Source organism: Symphodus melops (assembly GCF_947650265.1).
Source record: "Symphodus melops genome assembly, chromosome: 1".
Taxonomy (NCBI): Eukaryota; Metazoa; Chordata; class Actinopteri; order Labriformes; family Labridae; genus Symphodus; species Symphodus melops.
In genome coordinates, this window is record NC_136691.1 from 53,187,394 (window position 1) to 53,207,461 (window position 20,068).

Below are 20,068 nucleotides of genomic sequence, written 5' to 3' on the forward strand. Positions count from 1 at the left end.
GTGTGACACAGGCCACATCAGGTCCCTGCTCTTCAAGCCTCCCTATAATCATTTTTTCTAATGAACTCCAGGATGAGGTAAAACCAGGATTAATATTGGAGATGCATTTTAAAATTTTGGAGAAAGGTCAGAACACAGTAAGGTTTCAAGGCCGATGCAGAGCTGGCTAAACACTGAAGCTTCATTTTCTGCAACATGGCAAACCCGCATGCATATACATTCTAGGAGTAGTGTGGCAGACAGCTCTGTCCAATGTTTTGAATTTAGACTGCAGTACCAAGGTGTTTATTTCGGTAACATAATGCCCATATACTGCATGCACAATTATGATAAGAAAAGACGCAATCTCTTCGAGCTGGCTGCACGGACATCCTTTTGTACTCAAGCTAATTGATTTGGGAAAGGAAAGTGTGTCCATGTTTTAATAATTCAGGATCCCACTGAGGCACTTGAAATAATTGGATTGAAACCACCACAAGTAAATAATCTGCGTATGAAACAGTAGAACTACAAAGACCTGACTGTAGTGGAGATAAGGAGAGGGGGGTTCAGTTGCACCTTTCGGAGATCAGACTTTGAATGTATGTGGATTAACAGCTGATGCCAATAATTGTATTTGAAAGATTTGAACTTTTTTTAAAGCTTTTGGCATGATTTTTTGCAAAATGTCGTGCTGAAGTTGAAGTTTTGTAACAGTCAAGTAACGTTTGTATATCACAATAGATTTTCTTCTCCACCTCCTGAAGTCTTCCTCCTCTTTTTTCTGTCCAGCAGCTGACTTCCTTCCAACCCAAATGTTCCACCCTGTGTCACCTTACATTACATACCTCTAAGGGTAGCATGGCTAATGGATGCCAAGTCTGTGCCTCTATCAGAGAGAGCTCGGATAAAGTCAGCTATTGTGTGGAGGAAATTAGTCTCTGTTGTTTTCCCACTTAAACTAATCACCGGTGGACAGTGCCAAGGTGCTGCCTGAGGAGACACACTGGATCTATGAAACGTAGCTAATACAACATTAAGTGAAGTGAATGGAAGGGTTAATAGATAGATGGAATCTAATAAAACCAAATCATTTGATCACACATTCATTATTCAAAGGACTTGGTGGTGTAGAAGGAAGACAACGCACCGCAACAACTTCTAGACAACTTCTGCAGCCGCTGTAATGTTTCCTAACATTTGATAATAAAGCTAACAGATTTTTAAATGGTTGCAAACTGTCTTAAATGCAGAAAAGCTAAACACTGACTTGTTTCAATTCCTTAAAATATTATTAAAATATGTTGACTTTTATATAGACATATATACTTGTACTTTGGACTCAGTAGACAGTAGACATAGTATGCAGTCAATGCAAAGGAAGGCATTCATAGATTTAAAGAAAAGGACACAACTCAATGACAAATGGTGGCAGAACCAAATTTCACTTGGGGGGGCCAAACTGGGCCACTGATTTATGAAGGGTGGTACAGAGTTTGTGAACAACAAAAAGAAGAATATCTGGGGTTAGTGTCGTAGGTTGGAAAAAGTCCAAAGCTAAACCCAAAACGAAATGCAGTCTGCAGCAACACAGCACAAATAGTTGAGTCTCACTTAAGTCCCGCCTCTGACTGGCAGATATTTGACAAACATAGTTTAGGATTTTGGGATGGTCACTGGGGGGATCAATTACATGTCTATGGCCACACCTTAGATCCACCTGTGCTGATACAAATTTCCAGCCCAGCCAAGTCGGCGACATGTTTTTATCTAATAGATGACTCTATTGCGTCCTTTTCAAATATTTCTAGGTTCCTTTATTTTAGGTTGAAGGCTTTTTATGTCAATTCTTATGTAGTTAACTGTACTTCACTGTATATTTGAAAAATACATGAGGAAAAATATGATAAATACATTCTAATCCATCATTAAGTCAAAGTCAAATCCTGCCGATTGACATCAATAATTAAGGTCATTATTTTGTCTATTTCCGATTAAACGACTGTTGGTGGACATGCTAATATGTTGTTGATTTCCTCTCATCTTTTTCTCTGTGTTTTTTTTTTTTTCAGAGGCCCATTTTTAGTAGCGATGGGGAAATCTTGGCATAAGGAGGAATTTAACTGTGCCCACTGCCGTTCCTCCCTGGCAGATACAGGCTTTGTGGAAGAACAGGGCTCAGTCTATTGTGAACACTGCTATGAAGAGTTCTTCGCTCCATCGTGCAGCCGCTGCCAGGAGAAGATACTGGGGGTGAGTCTGTGTGTGTATGTTTGCTGTCTCACAAGATTTATTTGCACATTTTCCTGATTGCAAAAATATATAAATATGTCAACTAAGATTAAATGAAAGTGCAGGGAGAGAAACAGCCTCAATGTTAGGCATATATTCGTAGTGTTTATTTGAGCGAGCATCCTCTACTTAATACAGATGGCCTCCACATTGTGTGCCGCTTTTTTCTTGACCGCCTATTTTTTCAAGGCAAAAAGGGGATTTTGATCCTCTGTGATATAATTATATTGCATATAATATATATATATATATGCAATTACATGACATATACTACATATTCTTCCTTTTTTTCAAAACAGTTCTTTTGTGCTTAGAAGGAAGTCATTTTGCAACATTTCATCTTCATCTCCAACGCTCAGGATCAGCAGGGTACACACTACAAGACTGGGGTGGCAGTCCATAGGGACTGAGGTTGGGAAATGAAGGGTTAAAGTCTCTATGCGGTCCCTGATATGGAAGATAGTCCGGTAGCTGGGGAGTACTGCCACGCCCTTGAGCAAGGCACCAAACCTCCAGCTGTTCTGGTGTGCTCGGACCTGGTTAAAATAACCCCAATTAGCTAATTCTGTGGGCTAGTTAACAGAACTCTCCAGTATGTGTTAGCATTGAGCTAATGAACAAAGATGCTAATCCCCTTCCATTGGTAAGAAATCGTTCCCACAATGCAACAGCTGCCATTGTTGTTGTGTCATGCATAACAATGTTGCTTCATTTCATCCACACTGGAGCTCCAATTCCAAACATGTTCGATACATAAACAACGTGTCAATGAAGGAGCGTTATGGTTGAGTGAATTTCTTTAGTGACCTCCACTGAGACTCAGGAATGTGGTACATGTCGGGGTGTTAAGAGAATTAGGCTTAGAGGCCCAGAGACTGCAGGTGTAGCATGAACCCAGAGTGTCAGGAAGCTGAGATCGCTGCGCTCGCCACCGCTCTGACATTCATCCCTCACGTGTTCTAACCTCTTTAGCCTCAATCCCTTTCAACCCTCTATTTCTCACACATCTTCAACCAGCTTAGTGCTTCTTATTAACCTGTTTTCTCACTACCTCTCCTTTAATCCTTCATTTAACCCCGGCCCACCAACTTTCCACTGATTCCCTGTCCTGTCATGTTCTCACAGTTTAAGGGTGGGAAAGAAAGCAGTTTGTCTTTTTAAGCCGGGTCATGTGGCCCGACAAGAAGAAACAAAAAAAAAAGAGATTTAAATATGGCATGAGAAATGGACAGGCTGTAGGAAAGGCTATACATTTCTGTAAAACAGTTAAGCTTGATTTATACAATCAGACCTCGACCTCTATCAGTAGGTGGATTCTGGATAAGAGAGCAGTACAGGTGAGAGATGCAGATGGGGAGACCAGATATCTCGCAGCTCATATCATCTGGTGATAAAAAAATAATAATAAAGTCAGCCAGGGTAGCAAAATCCTGCAATTCGTCGATTGTCGCCTTGAGGCTCTCTGCATAAACACTGGAAGAGACATTCACACCCAAAAAACTGAAATTGGTCTTAATAAGCTCATGCCTTGATCGGCACACACTGTAGTGGGGTGGAATTTTTTGATAACTCATCCATATTTATTTTATGAAGGATAAGAGTAGCTGACCTGATTAACAGGCGGGCGCGACGTCATGTCGTTTGTCAAAAGGGTTAAAACCCGCCTCAGCTCCAGTTCAAGCTCTGTTATTAGTTTACTGAAAGTTAGCATGTGACAGGATTTAAAGAGCATATTGCAGGTTAAAGACAAAACTTAACTAATCATAGGAAAATACGTTAACAATACTGTTTTTAAAGAAATTCTGAAATTAATAACCCACAGGGTCTCCTGGAGACGTTTTAGTACGTTTTCGCACGTCTTTGCTTTTTACTTCCGCATTCGGCTGTGACGTAACATAAGGGAGTCCCGCTGAATCCCCGTCTGTTTAACATAGAAAATCATGGATCCGAGTGTCACTCCCGTCAATAAAGAGGAAGAAGACATGTATTCCTTTACATATAATGGTCCACTGGCTTATTATTCTGAACCTGTTAAATGTGATAGAGAGCAGAAACAGGCAGGATTAAAGGAATAACGGCCTCAGGAGAGAAGTGAAGCTGTGGTGTGAGGAGAGACCCGGAGCAGGCGTCCTGCTGAGTGACAGGTGTCAGCTCGCCATATATGGGCGAGTGCTGTGTTCACATCAGCATATGTAAAGTTTGTAATCACATTCAATCAATTAAAAAACTATTTGTAGAAGGTGCAAGTGACGATCATTCACCTTTACATTGTATGGGAGCTGCTTGTAAAAACGGTAAATCTGTACAACGTATTACGGTGCCGCGCTGTGCGCGCGCGAGAGAGAGAGCGAGAGAGAGAGAGAGAGAGAGAGAGACAGACAGACAGACATAGAACCCGATTACACGGCCTGTGCAAATGCAGCACCATGTCTTAATTGTTTATTCCTCATGCAGCCCAGTGCTCACGTTGTTATAGAAAATACAGTGTATGGTGCAGGATCACGGCGCACGTAATCCACACAAACATGCACAACAGCGCACACACTCCACAGTTTAATGCGTGCACATATATTAGGCTACTACAAAAAGTTTAAAGTTTTAATTGGATAGAGGACCGACGTAAAGCTTGTGTTTCTGTTTGTTTCCAAACCGCGCGTTCCGTCTTTTCCCACTGCGCACACACAAACACACACACACACACACACACACACACACACACTCCACAGTTTAATGCGTGCACATATATTAGGCTACTACAAAAAGTTTAAAGTTTTAATGGGATAAAGGACCGACAGAAGTAAAGGTTGTGTTTCGTTTCGTTTCCAAACTGCGCGTTCCGTCTTTCCCCACTGCGCACACACACACGCGCTCTCTTGTAACAGAGTTGGATTTATAATAAATCGTATGACTACATATATTAAAACAGACTGTCCGGTGTCTATTACGCTCACACTAGAGAATATACAGAGGATTCCAGCAGATCAAATCATTAAACGCTTTCTGTCTGCGTATATAATATTTTATGTTAAACAGCCAGAGATTTAAATCATTAATAAGGAAACGTTTTTGTGTCTGATACCGAAATATTCAACGTGTCTGTTCGATCGTTTCTGAGGTTGTGAGAATAATTCACCAAAACACACTATGAATAATCAAGCCACTTACACTGTGCACCTGAATGTGCGCCGCTCAAGTTACAAACTATAGCAGGGAGGCATCCTGTCTGTTCTCACTCACTACCACGTATCATTACTCCTCTTTAATCATGTTTTAGCCTGTTTTTTTGTGCTTTAATTCTTTTGTGCTGCCTTCTAAATGTTTGTTTGTAAAGTGTTTGATGCTCTCGGTGCAAGACAAGTTCCCCCAGGGGCAATAAAGGCTTCATTCATTCATTCATACACGGACGCATAAAGCCGATCAAAGCAGAGTCAGAGAACGGGACTCCCTCATGTTACGTCATATGACGCGTTGTTGAAAAAAAAGCACGTTCTAAACGGCTATGCTAAAACAGCCACTTTCTCCTCTAAATTAGAGCACTTATGTGTTGTAGAACATATTAAAAAAATAACCTACTTATTTTACAGCCATTAACAGACTATATAAAATATTAATTAACATTTTTTTTTAACCTGCAATATGCTCTTTAAAGCATTGTGACCGCCATTGTTGGGACTCCAATACTTTGATGTCACTTAGACTTCCTCCAAAAATATTTACAATCCAATATACTGACGTATCTCAAGTCCATTTGGCGTATTGTAAACCAAAATACATGTCTTATGAACAGTCAGAGAGCTGACTTTTGGTTACAAAACATAGCATATACTATATATGAATCAAAACAACAAATTAAGTAATATTAAACAGGTATCAATATTGTTTGATTTTTACTTGTATTGTTTTGAAATTAGGAATATTAACTATTCTGGAGACCACACAATCGCCACCCTCTGATTAAGTGGATCTTACTTTCCACTCCAAGTAATCAAAACGCAGTGAAATAGCTCCAGTAATGATCTGGATGATGTGCCCCACTAACCCCATTGTCTGCATTTCCACCTAGGAGGTGATAAACGCCCTCAAACAGACGTGGCACGTCTACTGCTTTCTGTGCGCTTCCTGTCAGCAGCCCATCAGAAACAACACCTTCCACCTGGAGGACGGAGAACCATTCTGTGAACAAGGTGAGTGAGTGACCAAATCTCAAACACTGACTGCCAGCTGATGAAGGATGTCCCATCAGCAGTTTACACCTGCTATTAGCAATGATGTCATTTTACTTGACTACAAGCGGACAGCTCTAAGCACAGCGTTCACAGCTGGCCATATTATGCATCTCAACATTTGTGTCCTGAGACTGTGTGACTGGATCTCACTCTCTTGCTTCATATGCAAATGAACTTGGAGCCTCGTTCATCTTGACTTGCCTTTCAGAGCTTCAAATAATTAAAAAACACCGGATGAGGCCATGGCAGAGAACGATTAAATAAGGCATATATGTGGCCTGTTTCTTCACATGATCATTGCCATGGATACGGGGAAATTGCGCAGTCCTTAATGTGGCCAGCGGTTCCAAAAGTAGGGATGGGGTTGTGTTCCAAACAAAAACGTCTAAAGAAGTAAAATCAATAAAATTTGATATTTTGATATTTAAAAAGTCCATGTGCACGTGACAGCATAATTACAGGTGTCTGCTAATTTACGATGTGAATAATTTCCTCTTGGTTTCTATGGTATTTGGATTGGCCTAACAGTGCATGAGTGTTGGTGTGGCTGTGTTGAATGCCTTAACCACCTCCAGAGAAGGTGGAGACCCCCAGTCTCTGGCACCTATGTTTTTAGGGGATCACAAACTGAAACGTTTGGGAACCCCTGGCCTACAGTAGAACGCAAACACACTACTAGACCAGTGTGGTTGAATGCAGCACAGACCATCTCCATCTCCTGCATGTGGCCTGTGTGTTCAGATCTCAATGCATCCAGGGTGTGTTTAAAGCTGCACTTACGGTTAAGCTGTTCAGTTGTGATGTGATTCCCCAAGACACAAGTTGGTTCCAGGTAGAAACAGGGTCACAGCAGTCACTTACACGAGACATTGTTAGCTCTCTTTAAGCTCTGTAATAAAGTTCAACTTTATTAAGCAAACACACAATCTACAGAAAATGACCTAGAGCTGGATGTTTAGATGTAAAGAAAACCCTTTGGACTCCCGTGCTACAAAGTAAATTTCACACTCAAACTGTTTAGACTTCCACACTTTGATTTGCCATTGACATTGGGACAATGACCCAGTCATGTAATGTGTGCCCTCTTCTTTCGTCTGTCCAATAGACTTCTACAGCCTGTATGGGACGAGCTGCCATGGCTGTGAATTCCCCGTCGAGGCTGGAGACAAGTTCCTGGAGGCCCTCGGTTACACCTGGCATGACACCTGCTTCGTCTGCGCTGTGAGTGAAAGCTTTATCATGCTTCATTATGTATCTACAGACGATAAACAAAAAATGACCTGAAGAGGTCAGTCTCTGAAAAAACAAGCAAAAACAACCACGTCAATTACACACACACACACACACACACACACACGCACACAAACAAGCAGGCGGTACACACACAGTATGCACACACAGTACTCACACCCAAACACGTGTATACATACAGTATACAAAAAGACACATCTTTACAGAAACACAAACTTATCTGTCAGTGTATTTCATACTCATTTAAATGAAGAAGAAAATGTATCAGAAGCAAGATAAAAAATGTTTACTGCCAAATACATTTAAAACATACAAGGAATTTGACTTGGTGATTTGGTGAAAATTAATTAGCAAAGGAAATATGAAAACAGCAGGACTTCTGCTGACACCTTTAATAGAACAAGATATAAATCAAAGACAAAACGACGTGCACCAACAGAGCGCAGCATCCATCCATGTCGCCATCTTGGTGTAGTATCAAATTCAACAGGAACGTTAACCCCCCTTCAAGATGATCACCAATGTCGTCCATAAATGTTCTCCATGTCTGGCTCGTTTGGATTCGGACGTTCTTGAGTCTGGCTTAATTAATGATCACGTCATAAACTCCTCTCCATCTGAGCTTCATGTCTCCAGGACTGTGTGTCAGTGATGCTCACAGCTTTTCTCACAGCCATGTGATACAACACTTTGAAGTTTAATGTAACCACTTTACACTGCGTGTGTGTGTGCGTGTGTGTGTGTGTGTGTGTGTGTGTGTGTGTATCTTTGGCCTTTCTCCTCAGGTGTGCTGCACCACTCTGGAGGGCCAGACCTTCTTCTCCAAGAGAGACAAACCTCTTTGCAAGAAACACGCTCACACACTGAAGATATGAAGACGTCTCTCTCATCCTGTGGTCATACATTCACTCTCTGTTTTTAATGTAAAAAGGCCAATACATAAATGTTAATGTACCTTAGAGGGCATAGAGGCGCCTCATGCCGAGGGGGGAGGGGGGGATTTTTTGGATTTTGTTCGATCATGCATCCAGAAGAGCAGGAGTTTTCTTCTAAACAATTTTCACTTACTACCAATGCAGGAATGTTATAATATATATGTTTTGTGATCTAATCTTTATTTTAATTTTCACCTAAAAAAAATGCATCAAACCATAAAACACATTAGAGCAGTGGTTCTCAGCTCATCTAGCCTCAGAACCCACCAGCAACCTTGAACCTTGAACCTTGAACACCTCGGTGAGAAAACCGACCCAAATACCAGAAATGTTTTCACCGATCCGATTTTTTATGATGAAAAATTGTGCAGTTTGGATCTCAGACTTTACAAAACAAGAAACTGAGCAAAAGAATCATGTAATCCTGATGCCTGGGGTGACTGTGACAGCTGTTTTCTCCAATCAGCACTTATTTTTATTTTTGTATTTTTTTTTAATGATTGATCATGTAATGTATTTTCTGTCCATCACATGGGATGACACACATTGTCAGAAATGTTCCTGGTTTCAAAATGTCACATTTACTATTCTGTTCTGTTTTGACTTTTTGATTTCTGTATTGCTGCTGCTGCGCCCGAATTTCCTCTTTCAGGATCAATAAAGTGATATCTTCATATGAAGAGTGGATCAGTGGGGCACTTGAGAAACAGAGATGTGGTCTTGATCTTATGGCGGACAGAATAAGTCCGAGCAGGGAATTTGCAATAAAAAAAATATAGATTCAAACTAAATAAATATATATCTCTTCAGGTTACTGTAAATTGAACAATAATTCCATTGATTTCTGGTTGATTCTTCCTCCAAACGCTTCTTATCAGTAAGATGCTCTTGCTGGTCTGCCCGACAGTGAGGAAGGTCAAACATGGATACACAGTATGAACCTTAAGGTAAACTGTACATACATGTTTTGTTTAGAGAGGGGAGACATGTCTTATCTGATTGTATGTGTTTAATTGTTTGGGAATTATTTTCCCAGGGATTGGTTCCGGGAATAGATGGGGGTAGTTTTTTTTTCTGTAGTGTTAGTTTCTCATTTGACCTCCAGCCATGTCGAAGCGTTTATTTGGAGATATTTTCTTTTCATTATGGCTTAGATGGTACATCTGTTTTTTTTCTATTTCTTTAAAAAACTCAGTATTTTTATTCTGAAAAAAAAAAGAAGTTCTGTTTGTATTGGACGTGGGCTTTTATGGTGTAAAATGGTAAACACAGCGCTACATTCTCACCTGATAAAGTAATTTAAATTGATCTGAGTTGCATAATAAAAAAATGTGCTTTTAAACCCCTGGAGAAATATACTGTTTGCTTTCCTTTTTGTAAGTGTAATACTATCTCAGCACACTAAACTTCCGGTATTATGACTTGAGAAGGCACATGGCAGCACGGACGAGTCTCACTTAAGCAGTGTGAAATTCAGATTTCAACACGTCTCTACCATGCTGAGAAAGGTCAAAGGAGTCAGAAAAAGAAAAAGAGGTGAAGTGGATACTCAGAGAGAGGAGAGCCGACAGTGTGAATCTGAATATTATTCAAATATCGTTGTACGAGTGTTGTGTTGTACGAATGTTGTTTTATGAGTTGTCTTTAGCAGAGTTTACAGTCATTAAAAACAACTTTCGAAAATAATTTACTTTTCTTGCTGATGGTCTTCTTGCTTTCGTAGGTCATACCGAGGGATCAATATTATTTTATTTCAGACTCCAATAGACTGAAACAGTTTTGCTGTAGTTTTTAGTCTGATTCAGTGGTCATTGAAAATAATAACCATCACATATTATACAGTCAAAGCCCATTTTTGTCTAAGTGTTTTTTTCTGACTTCCTCATAGTATCAACAAAAAAAAACATAGACTGAAAATATCAATGAATGAATCCTAAGAGATCTGTTACTGCAGCCTTTGGAGAACCATCGATGGCGATCGCTACGCTGAAAATGCTGTCTCAATCTAACTCACTCTAACTTCCAGTCTTCATCATCTTTTTAATAACATCAAAACAGATGAGTTCTTCTTAAATGTGCCCTCTTGAGACATTTGCTGACCTATTTCATTTCATTCAACAAGGGGCTAAAAACACATTTGTGGTGTAAAAATAGTGTAGGACTATGTGACTTCCGGTGCTTCTGCAGTGTACACTTGATGGAGGTTGCTGTTTGCGAAAGACGTGGATTAGTTGGGTATATAGTTGTTCATTACTTACAAGACGGTAAAAGACGTCGCTTGTGGAATTCATTTAGAGAAGCATGTGTCTTCAGTCAATTCTCTGCAGATAGGCTAATACACTACTATGTGGCACTTTTCACCCTTCATATAGCTGAGTGTATCATAGAGGTGTAGAGAGGAGCGTGTGTTTGGTTGAGCGCGCGACAAGAGAGAGAGAGAGAGAGAGAGAGAGAGAGAGAACAGTAGATTGAGAAAAAAAAACGGCTACCAGGCGAGGAAACAGACCGACCAGCATCGTTCACCGGACTACAAGAGGACAACTTAATTTTCTCCATTGAAACAAGACTGCGGTGTCCATAGGTGAGTGAGCTAAACGAGTGCGAGCGACACCAGTGTGCGTTTCTTCTTGGAAGCGCGCGTGTTGCCATCACTCTAAAAAAGTTTGACAGCCGTTGTCCCGTTTTTCTTCTTTGCTGGTTGTTGACAGTGCTGCACGTGCGCTTGACTCGTTCACTTCAGGTGGCGCGAGACCGAATCAGTTCAGCTCACTGCTCGTTTCACAGCAACGTGAAGGGAGTCCAAAGGTTTGGACATATTTGTTTTATGTATCATTTCTGTATTATGTGAAAATACATTTAAATGTACAGTACCTGTGTGTTTTTCCTAAGAATAATAGTTCTTTCAATTACGACCCCAAACAAACTCTTATATGAAATATTTGCACAGTAAGGCTACTCACACTTATCTGTTTTACTGTTTCAGCAGTCAACCTTCAACAATATGGCATCATGTCTTTGCTCATGTAATGTATTATGTGTGTAGGGTCCACACATGTAAAGGCTTTGATAATGCTGTTCTATGACTTGGAAAATGTCTTCACATTGAACTTTGACTTGTTTCTATGTCATATAGTATTTATTGTATTTGGTCAAATATGTCTTATGTTCTTTTGTTGGTGTGTGTGTTCAGTATTTGTTTCATGTGTGGGACTGCAAAATGGCACTATGTTGTTGCATGGTGTCTATATAGAAGGAATGGTTTTTAATCATATTAATTAAAGCTGTTTGCAATAACTGCAGTCATAAAACGCTCTAGATCTGTAGTCATCACAGATAAAGACTTATTAAATGATGAGCATATGGTTGTGGTCACATTGATGAGAATTTGAGTTTCTCTCTCTAGATATGTAGACAATGGAAGACGTCACAACAGCATCTGTTTTTTCATCGCTCTTTCACAGACGTTGGTGCACATATCATAAACTTTTATTGCTTGGCCATTTGATACCATTTTAACTCATAACTTTCTGCACGACTAGTCAGAGAGAAACAACATTTCCTGAATGATGTTCTGCAAACCTTTCACATTTTCACATCCATCCAAATCCCCCCTTATGGATTCTGTGGGGAACATTTGCACTCGTTTAACTTTCAGCATCGTAAACCCTCTTTCTGTGAGTCTTTGTATTTGGGAGAAAGCCCATTGTGGTAGCAATGACCCACCTTCGACTTTCAGAGACTTTGTGAAATGAGCCGCCGTCTTCAAGGACTCAGAAACCATATAAAAAAAACAAACCTCCACACAGCCTCCAGCACTGAATAACCTACAACCCAGTATTCCCCATACACACACACACACACACACACACACACACACACACACACACACACACACACACACACATACACAGAGGCATGCACAAAGTATTCAACTCTCCCTCTGAGTCCAGTAACCAGGTCCAGGTGTATGTCAGTGTGGGTTATGACAAGAGTATATCTGCATGTGTGTGTATTTGTGCACGAGTGGTACGCATGTGTGAATGTATATCCAGATGGAATTATACTGTTGCTCCAAATCTTACCTCACCTCATCTGAGGGGTCCGGGGGCAGAAACACCAGAGACCCGTGCAGGAAAACACTCAGCAAATATGAATGAGAGAAGCAGAAATCCAGATGTGTGTGTTTTTGTGTACTGCTTTTCTTGTTTGTCAGTGAAAGCGGTTGTTGAGGCTTCATTGGGAATGGCAGTGTTTTATTTTTTATAGGTCAGGAAAAGATCACGCAAACCTGAGAAACAGTCACATTCTCAATTGGCTGTGTAATTGAGTTTCACATAGCTGCTGTAAACAGAAAACATCCCTCATTTGCTCTATTTGTGATTGTGGGAGAGGAAGCGAGGCGGAGTAATATACTTAACATCTTCAGACACCTCATGGCGTGAGACAAAGTGTCTGACACTGAAGGTTCAGATCAGGCTGCTCGAGCTCAATCTGTGAGCCATGAATAGCAAATGTGCAGAAAAACAAACTTAATTTCTGTCTGGAGAGAAGATTAGTCAGACACAGTGAAGAGGAGATGAATAGAATATAGTGTGTGTGTGTGTGGGTGGGTGGGGGGGGGGGCATCTCCACACACCCTGTGGCCCCATGGAACAACATTCAGCTTGTATCTTAGGTGTGACATTTTTTTTCTTGTTTATTTAAAGTGAGGTTAAGCTAAAAGAGAGCAAAAGAAGCATGCACACATTCCAACAGAATCTGTAGAAGTTTGAGTGTTGCACTTAATAAGAAGACTTGATGATGTAACATTGTCACCATCGCTAGTCGGCACCAGAATTACTAATCAGTAAAATTAAATATTAATATTTGTATTAATGGAGGCGCACAATAGCTGGTTAAAAGTTGTGTCTAAGCTGTAACACAGCCACTGACCACTCACTGGGGCTGCAGCTCAGGTTAATGGGTGGATGTAACCAGCATAGGGGATGAACTGTTGGCCAGTAAAGGCAGCACAGGTAAACTAGCATATAGCCAATCAATCAGAGTAGTTTGTTACCCTGTTCAGCACAGGCATGTGGACGTTAACCTGCAAAAAAAGAGCAGAGGATGCCAGTGTTTGCACTGCTAGTGTTAGCCACACTCAGCTAACCTTGTCTACCTGCAGAGTAATGCATGTTGCAAAAGGCCACACATTTCAGCAGCATTTACGATATGAGTCGGGACATCGCTAGCCTAGTGGTTAGTGCACTCCCATGTACGAGGACTAAAGCCCTCCAAGCAGGTGGCAACAATAAGAAAGACATCACAGAAAAGACGTTATGAGATCTTAAAGCAGTTGCTCATGTGAACCTAATGACAGTTTGCCAGTGTTGTTCTTCACTTATATTCAATTTCCCCAGGTTAGAGATGGAGGTGATAACAATCAAAAAGAGATAAGAGCCTTTGGCCTGAGGCCATGCTTCTTTAAGATATACCTCTTTTTCTTAATTACTGTGTCATGGTGATTTGTAGAGACATTCCAGCATAAATCTTAACCTGAATTTTGAAACAGTCCTGTGAAATTCTTCAAAACTTGTAAGGATTGTAAAAAGCCTGGAAGGTTTTTCAAAGATGAAATGCTCTATCACATTGATCAACGTGCCTGGAATGTCAGTTTCTGTTGTCCTGAAGCGTAAAAAGCAACGTGCAAGAGAAGAAGTGCTTACTCTGATTAGATGTGCTGTGCAGCTCAACCGTTTCGGCCGATATCAGCACATCAAGTGACGCGGTATCAGATAATTCTTTCACAGATGTGTGCCAATATTACGAGATTTACATACCAGTCAAATTGCATTTCACTCGATTTATCATCGTATAACACTAGCAGTTCTCTTTAACCAGCAGAGGGCGCTCAATGGATTACAACAAGCATCATCACCCTCCAGAGTGTCAAGCTGTGACGCAAACGTTTATTTTCCGGTTGAGCATCCATCTTGTCTTCATTATATATCTTTTCCACAAGTGTTTGATAAACTGCATTTAAAGGATCAACTCAATGAATATGGATATCTTATCTTCAGATCGAACATCGAGGATATCGGATAATTTAGATTATTCATTCATTTGAATCAGGGATTTTGTTCAACATTACATTAGATTAGGAAGAAGAGATGCTTTGTACCAGATTCAACAAACTAATTTCCACCTGTGGTCCATGATAGCAAAAGGAAGTCTATAAAGCCCATTATATTCACGCAGGGTGTTTTTTTTTTTTGTTGCCATATTCAGTTTCAGAATGTCACATATTGTGCTTTTAGTATTATAAAATCATTTGCAAGCAAAACGATCATTGTAGTACTGCGTCATGACCATTGATGGTGTTGTTTGTGCATTGTTGTGTGACTGTGTTTGTATGGTGAGCTTAATGGACACTTTGTGTAAAGACAGATTTTCATCAATCAGCCTGACAGGCAGTCGTTCTCTCACATGTCTTTCGTTTAGATTTATGGAGGCCAGACGTCTTCAGGTGAGTTATTAGTTTCTTTACTCACATTTTCCCGAAGGTGATCCCATTCTTCATAGTCTCGTATAGCTGTGAGCTTCTAAATGTTTAAATCTTTTATCTTGACAGAGTCTCCCTCAGCTGTCAGAATCTCAAGAAATTCAAACACATACTTCCTTTGATATTTCCCTTATTTTCTATTTTTATATACTGTATGTGTGAGTCAGATCTTTGTCTTCACACATATGGATCCCATTGGGTCTTCCTCTGTTGTCCTCTGAAGCTGGGATGAGTTAAAAGTTTGACCTTTTTTTTCTAAAGATGGGACTTCTGATCTATAGCCTGTGCTGCTTTGATATAATCAAACAAGCATGCAATGAGAAATGCATCGGCACAAAGCCCAAACATCTTTTTTTGTAGTGCATCTCACAAAGTACCCTTGGTGTTTGTTATGACATGCAGCTATATATTATTTTTTTATGCGACTAGGAGCAAAGTATGATTTAGATTATGAATCTGTTTCAAGAGTGACCTCGCCAAGAAAGAAGAAGCACGGCACGGCTCCAGACATGACTTGAAATGTGTTTAGTGCAACCAGTTCTGAAGATTAAAATAACTTTGCAGGTGATTTAACGCGGAGGGAGAAGTGGACTTGAATGCCCTTTTCCCCAGTTCAGACTACAGGGACAGTCAGGAATAAGTCCTGGAACAGACTCGTTCGTGTCATTTTAAGGATCCAGATCAGTAGGTAGAGTTGAAGCAGATGAAGAAAAGTTACCATACCATTGGTATAGAAGTTTAAATTTGCATTCACAACATTAGTGATGAGACTTTTCATGTTTCTAATGAATAGTATTGGTCCCAGGAACATTCCCTGTGACTCGCCTTTGACTACACAATGAAATATTTCCAGTAATACCGCTTGTCTGCATGCCTCAAGATCGGTCCGATGCCTAAAAAATATATATTTTATGTTAAATTGCTGCACTGCTCTACTAGTCTGTCAGCCAATTACAATGGAATTTGTTGCAGGACCAGAGCGTGTACGTGTGTGTGTATATATATATGTATATATATATATATATATATATATATATATATGCTGTTTATGATGAAGACACTGACAGAGGATTATCCACTATCCTGAGGTTTGCTGGTAGCTGTTGTGTGAATTTGTGAATGATTTCAGTTTGCATGTACTAAGTGAAGTTTGTCACAATAACATTTTAAACTCTGATACGTGTTGATTGTTTTCAACACATGAGTGCATTCTTTAATTGCAGTAGATTTTATCATTCTGAAACATCAAAGATATCTTAAACATGCTGCTCGGATTATTTAAAGTGTTTTAGTCAAAGATAAAAGCACCTGCACCTTAGTGATGTGTTTCAAAGTGTTCATAGATAAAGCTGGCGAAGGCTTCATGGTGAGCTTGTGATCATGTACTGCATTAGTAATAACATTAGTTTGTGAATACAGGGTGTAATACGTGTATCTTCACGTCTGTGCCCATCCGTCTTATCATTCCAGATCCCGATCATGCTGCCTCACCGTCCCATTATCCTAATCTTCAGCTCCATTACTGCCTTGCTTCCCCTCGGGGCGGACATTTAAACACACAACCTCTCCTGATCTCATGATGGAGTTATTCTGTCCCAGTGCTCTATAATTCACACAGGGCGCACGGTTCAGACGCTCCTCCTCTGGTGTTTCCCCTTGTTATTTCCCCCTCGATGATGTGACTTAGATTTGACATCAGCACCTTAACAAACAATACGTGAGGAGTTCCAGCCCGCTGACAGAGAGATCATAGTAATCAGCAAATTACTATGACAAACTCTGTGGCTGTGGCAGAGCTGCTGGCCGTAAAACTGCACTGAGAGTGGCATCGGTCGATAGCATCAAATATGTTTAAGTCGTGATTTATATGCCTGGCTAATAGCCCACAAAATCAGTTTAGGCCTGTGTCCCTCAGGGCGGATGTTAAAGCAGCCAGCGTCTGAGCTCATTATTTGGCTGTTTTTTCTCACTTCTCACATATTCACACAGGTTACACAGCCCAGCCTCTCCTCTGAAGTTTCCTTTCTCTTTGATTTTTGGCTTCGGCGCCTATTGGAATCGTTTACATCTGTCATTTTTCCTACTGCTTTCCATTTTTGTGGGAGAGTATCTCACTAGGTGTGTGTTTTTTTTTTTTAATTGAACGAATGATTTAACTAAAAACTAAGAAAGCTAAAACTGCGCCGATCACAAGTCCTGCCCTGAGGATGCTTAAACCCACATCCACGGTTCAGCTTTGAACTGTGAGGCTGTTCTTTATTTGGTAGACCCCAACTCTGTCTCCTTGTGTTTGCTTTGGCTCGTTCCTTCCTCCAGTAATCACTGGGCCTGTTGTGCAGTTAAAGAAAAAGAAAAAAAAAAAAAAGAATGATGGAGTGATGAGTGCGGGACTTAAGAAAAAGAGAGGACCGAGGAGGGAAAGATAACATCTGGATCCACTTTGGGACAATTTCATCCCTCCTGCGCCCTCCCAACCCCAGACCCCCAATTTCCACGGTGCCTCCTTTTGAGGTGCCATTCCATCAACAAAGGGAGAAATATTTGCCTATGAGCAACTGTCAATGTTGGGTTTCAGGAAGTGCCCTCATCTCTTGGTCTAGACATTCCCTCACATGTCAAAACTTTCAGAAATGTGATTGTATATAGAACTGCTGGTTGTAATTGTTTTGTTTTATGTGTATGTTTTAATCACATTTGGAAAGACTTTGTAACATCAGGCTGAGTCACTCCTGCTAAAGCGTCGTCACGTGTAATGCCTGGTCCACACTAACAGATTTGAACAGATGTTGAAAATGACTTCACATAGTTGTCGATTAAATAGTTTTGTTTGTACAGTGTGCTGATTGATCGAGTCCTGACTCGTAAGACTAGAAGTCATCCGGTCAAACACAGCTCTAGAGTTAACAGCGTACATGTTACAGTCGATATGGAGGTGAATAAAAGCCTTACTTACTCTGGCTTTCTGTCAGCTTGTTTTCTTATTGGCCGGATCAAAAATAAAGTCAGTGCGTATTTTGAATGGAAGAGAGCGAAGGTGTGCTGTTGCCGTGCTCCAGTGATGGACCACAGTGCATGATGTGGAAACAGGCACGTTGAGTGGCAGTGAATGGCGTGGACTGCAGCGTGCGAAGACGAGATGGGATCTGGCACTGTGGCGCCGGTGGCGTCGTGGTTCGTGTGCTTGCTGCTTGTAGGGAGGCCAGATGGGTGACACGGGTTCGGGTCTGACCTGTGGCTCCTTTCCCGCATATCGTTCCCCACTCTTTCTCTCTCTCCGTCATTTCCGACTCTATCCCATGTCCTTTCAGAATAAAGGTGCAAAAGGCCCCCAAATAAATCTAATTAAAAAAAAAAAGACCCCTGTAAGACTTTGAACAGAGCTTTGGGCAATACACAATCTGATGGAGGCAAACCCTGTTTAACACTTGAACTTGTTGCAGCGTTGATCGTCTTCCAAGCGGATAGGACAAAGTAAGAGCCCAGTGGTTACACCTCCTGCCACAAATATCTGTCACAACAATCTTCAGAACCTTTCTGCACTTTTCTCCGAGTATTTGTCCAAAATGTTTCCTGGTTGTCTTGTAGCGTGCACCTCGCTTTAGCTGCCCGTTTTTTTAATTCTCCAGGAATGTTAAAGGGGTCTAAGGTCAGGCTGTGATGGAAAATCCTGACTTCCTGTTTTAAAAAATTGATTTTGTAAAACAGACGCACAGTTCAGCATGTCAATGCATTTTTCAACATGTCTGAAGTTCCAGACAAAAAACAAAAGGTAATAAACAGTAATTATGAAAGTATACTGTTTTTATTCTGCACCTCTTCATTGTTTGTAGTTTGTTCTTCGTCTTGTGTCTCTCTTCTCTTAATCCTTCTTAATCTTTTCCTCACATGTTGTCCACAGGAGTGCATTCAGGTCTGATGTGATGAACGGCTTTCTTTTGATTTTTGCAGATGTGTCTTTGGCGAAGGCTGGCCTGTAATGTGTGTAATCTAAGCCAGCAGCCATGAGTTGTGATTCTTCAGTGTGTCTGTGTTAAAGGTGTCCTTCTGCTGCTGCTGCTGTATGAACTGTTGTGTGTCCCGTCCAGGCCCCTCTGGATGTTATTTTGTCCACATTGCCCGTGCAGACACCACCTTCCCATGAGCCATAAATTCATGATGGCCTCGTCAATGTGTTTTCCAAAGTCATTATTCCAGTATAATTAAATCCGATTCGCATCCAAATCCAATTTGGCCCCTTAGATAGTGAATCTGATGCATGTGAAATCGAATCTCGAGGGGGGCCTGTTTCTTCGCTTACACGTCCGCTGGATTTATACTTTTCCATCTCACAAAGCAATTAGAAAGTGAAACAGGCCTCTGGGAGTCTTTGCGCTGCTTCCTTTGCAACAAGATAACGATTATTGAATCAGTTTATTGATAGATGCAACCGGAGGGGGAGCTGCTCACTCACATCTGCTGGTGACATGATCATGAAAAGGAAAGCCAGGTATACTGCTGTTCCTGTAGAGACAAAGGAAGAGGTGCACGTGCAGGCCGGCGTCTCGGAGAAGACGGATGAAACAGGAGGGTCGTAAAATGAAAAGATCACATCGTGCCAGATACTGGAGGAGGATGCCTGCTGTCTGCAGATGTTATTATGTGATATGAAAAGAAGTTAACGACCTGATTCCAAACACCAACTCAAATGTCCAAGAAATGTCCAGCAGAGATGTCCCTGACATGGTCTTTTATTATGACGTGTGCTGCTGCCCTCTTGGCCAGGTCACCCTTAGGAACGAGATCTCAGTGGGTTCATTCCCTGGTTAAATCAAGGTGAAAGAAATCAGGCCCCTGCAGGGTTTGAA

General features: G+C 40.9%; 1 protein-coding gene across 5 annotated transcripts in view; it reads left to right on the forward strand.

The window, feature by feature from the left end:
- pdlim5a (PDZ and LIM domain 5a) overlaps window positions 1–10,029 on the forward strand; it is a 34,281-nt gene extending 24,252 nt beyond the window's left edge. For all 5 annotated transcript variants that reach the window (XM_079350215.1, XM_079350216.1, XM_079350217.1 and 2 more), the window contains 4 exons: window positions 2,052–2,232; window positions 6,335–6,455; window positions 7,603–7,718; window positions 8,534–10,029. In XM_079350215.1, the coding sequence (XP_079206341.1) occupies window positions 2,052–2,232; window positions 6,335–6,455; window positions 7,603–7,718; window positions 8,534–8,623 (508 nt within the window). In that variant the 3' untranslated portion in view covers window positions 8,624–10,029. The remainder of the gene's footprint in view (window positions 1–2,051; window positions 2,233–6,334; window positions 6,456–7,602; window positions 7,719–8,533) is intronic.
- The last annotated feature ends 10,039 nt before the right edge of the window (window positions 10,030–20,068 follow it).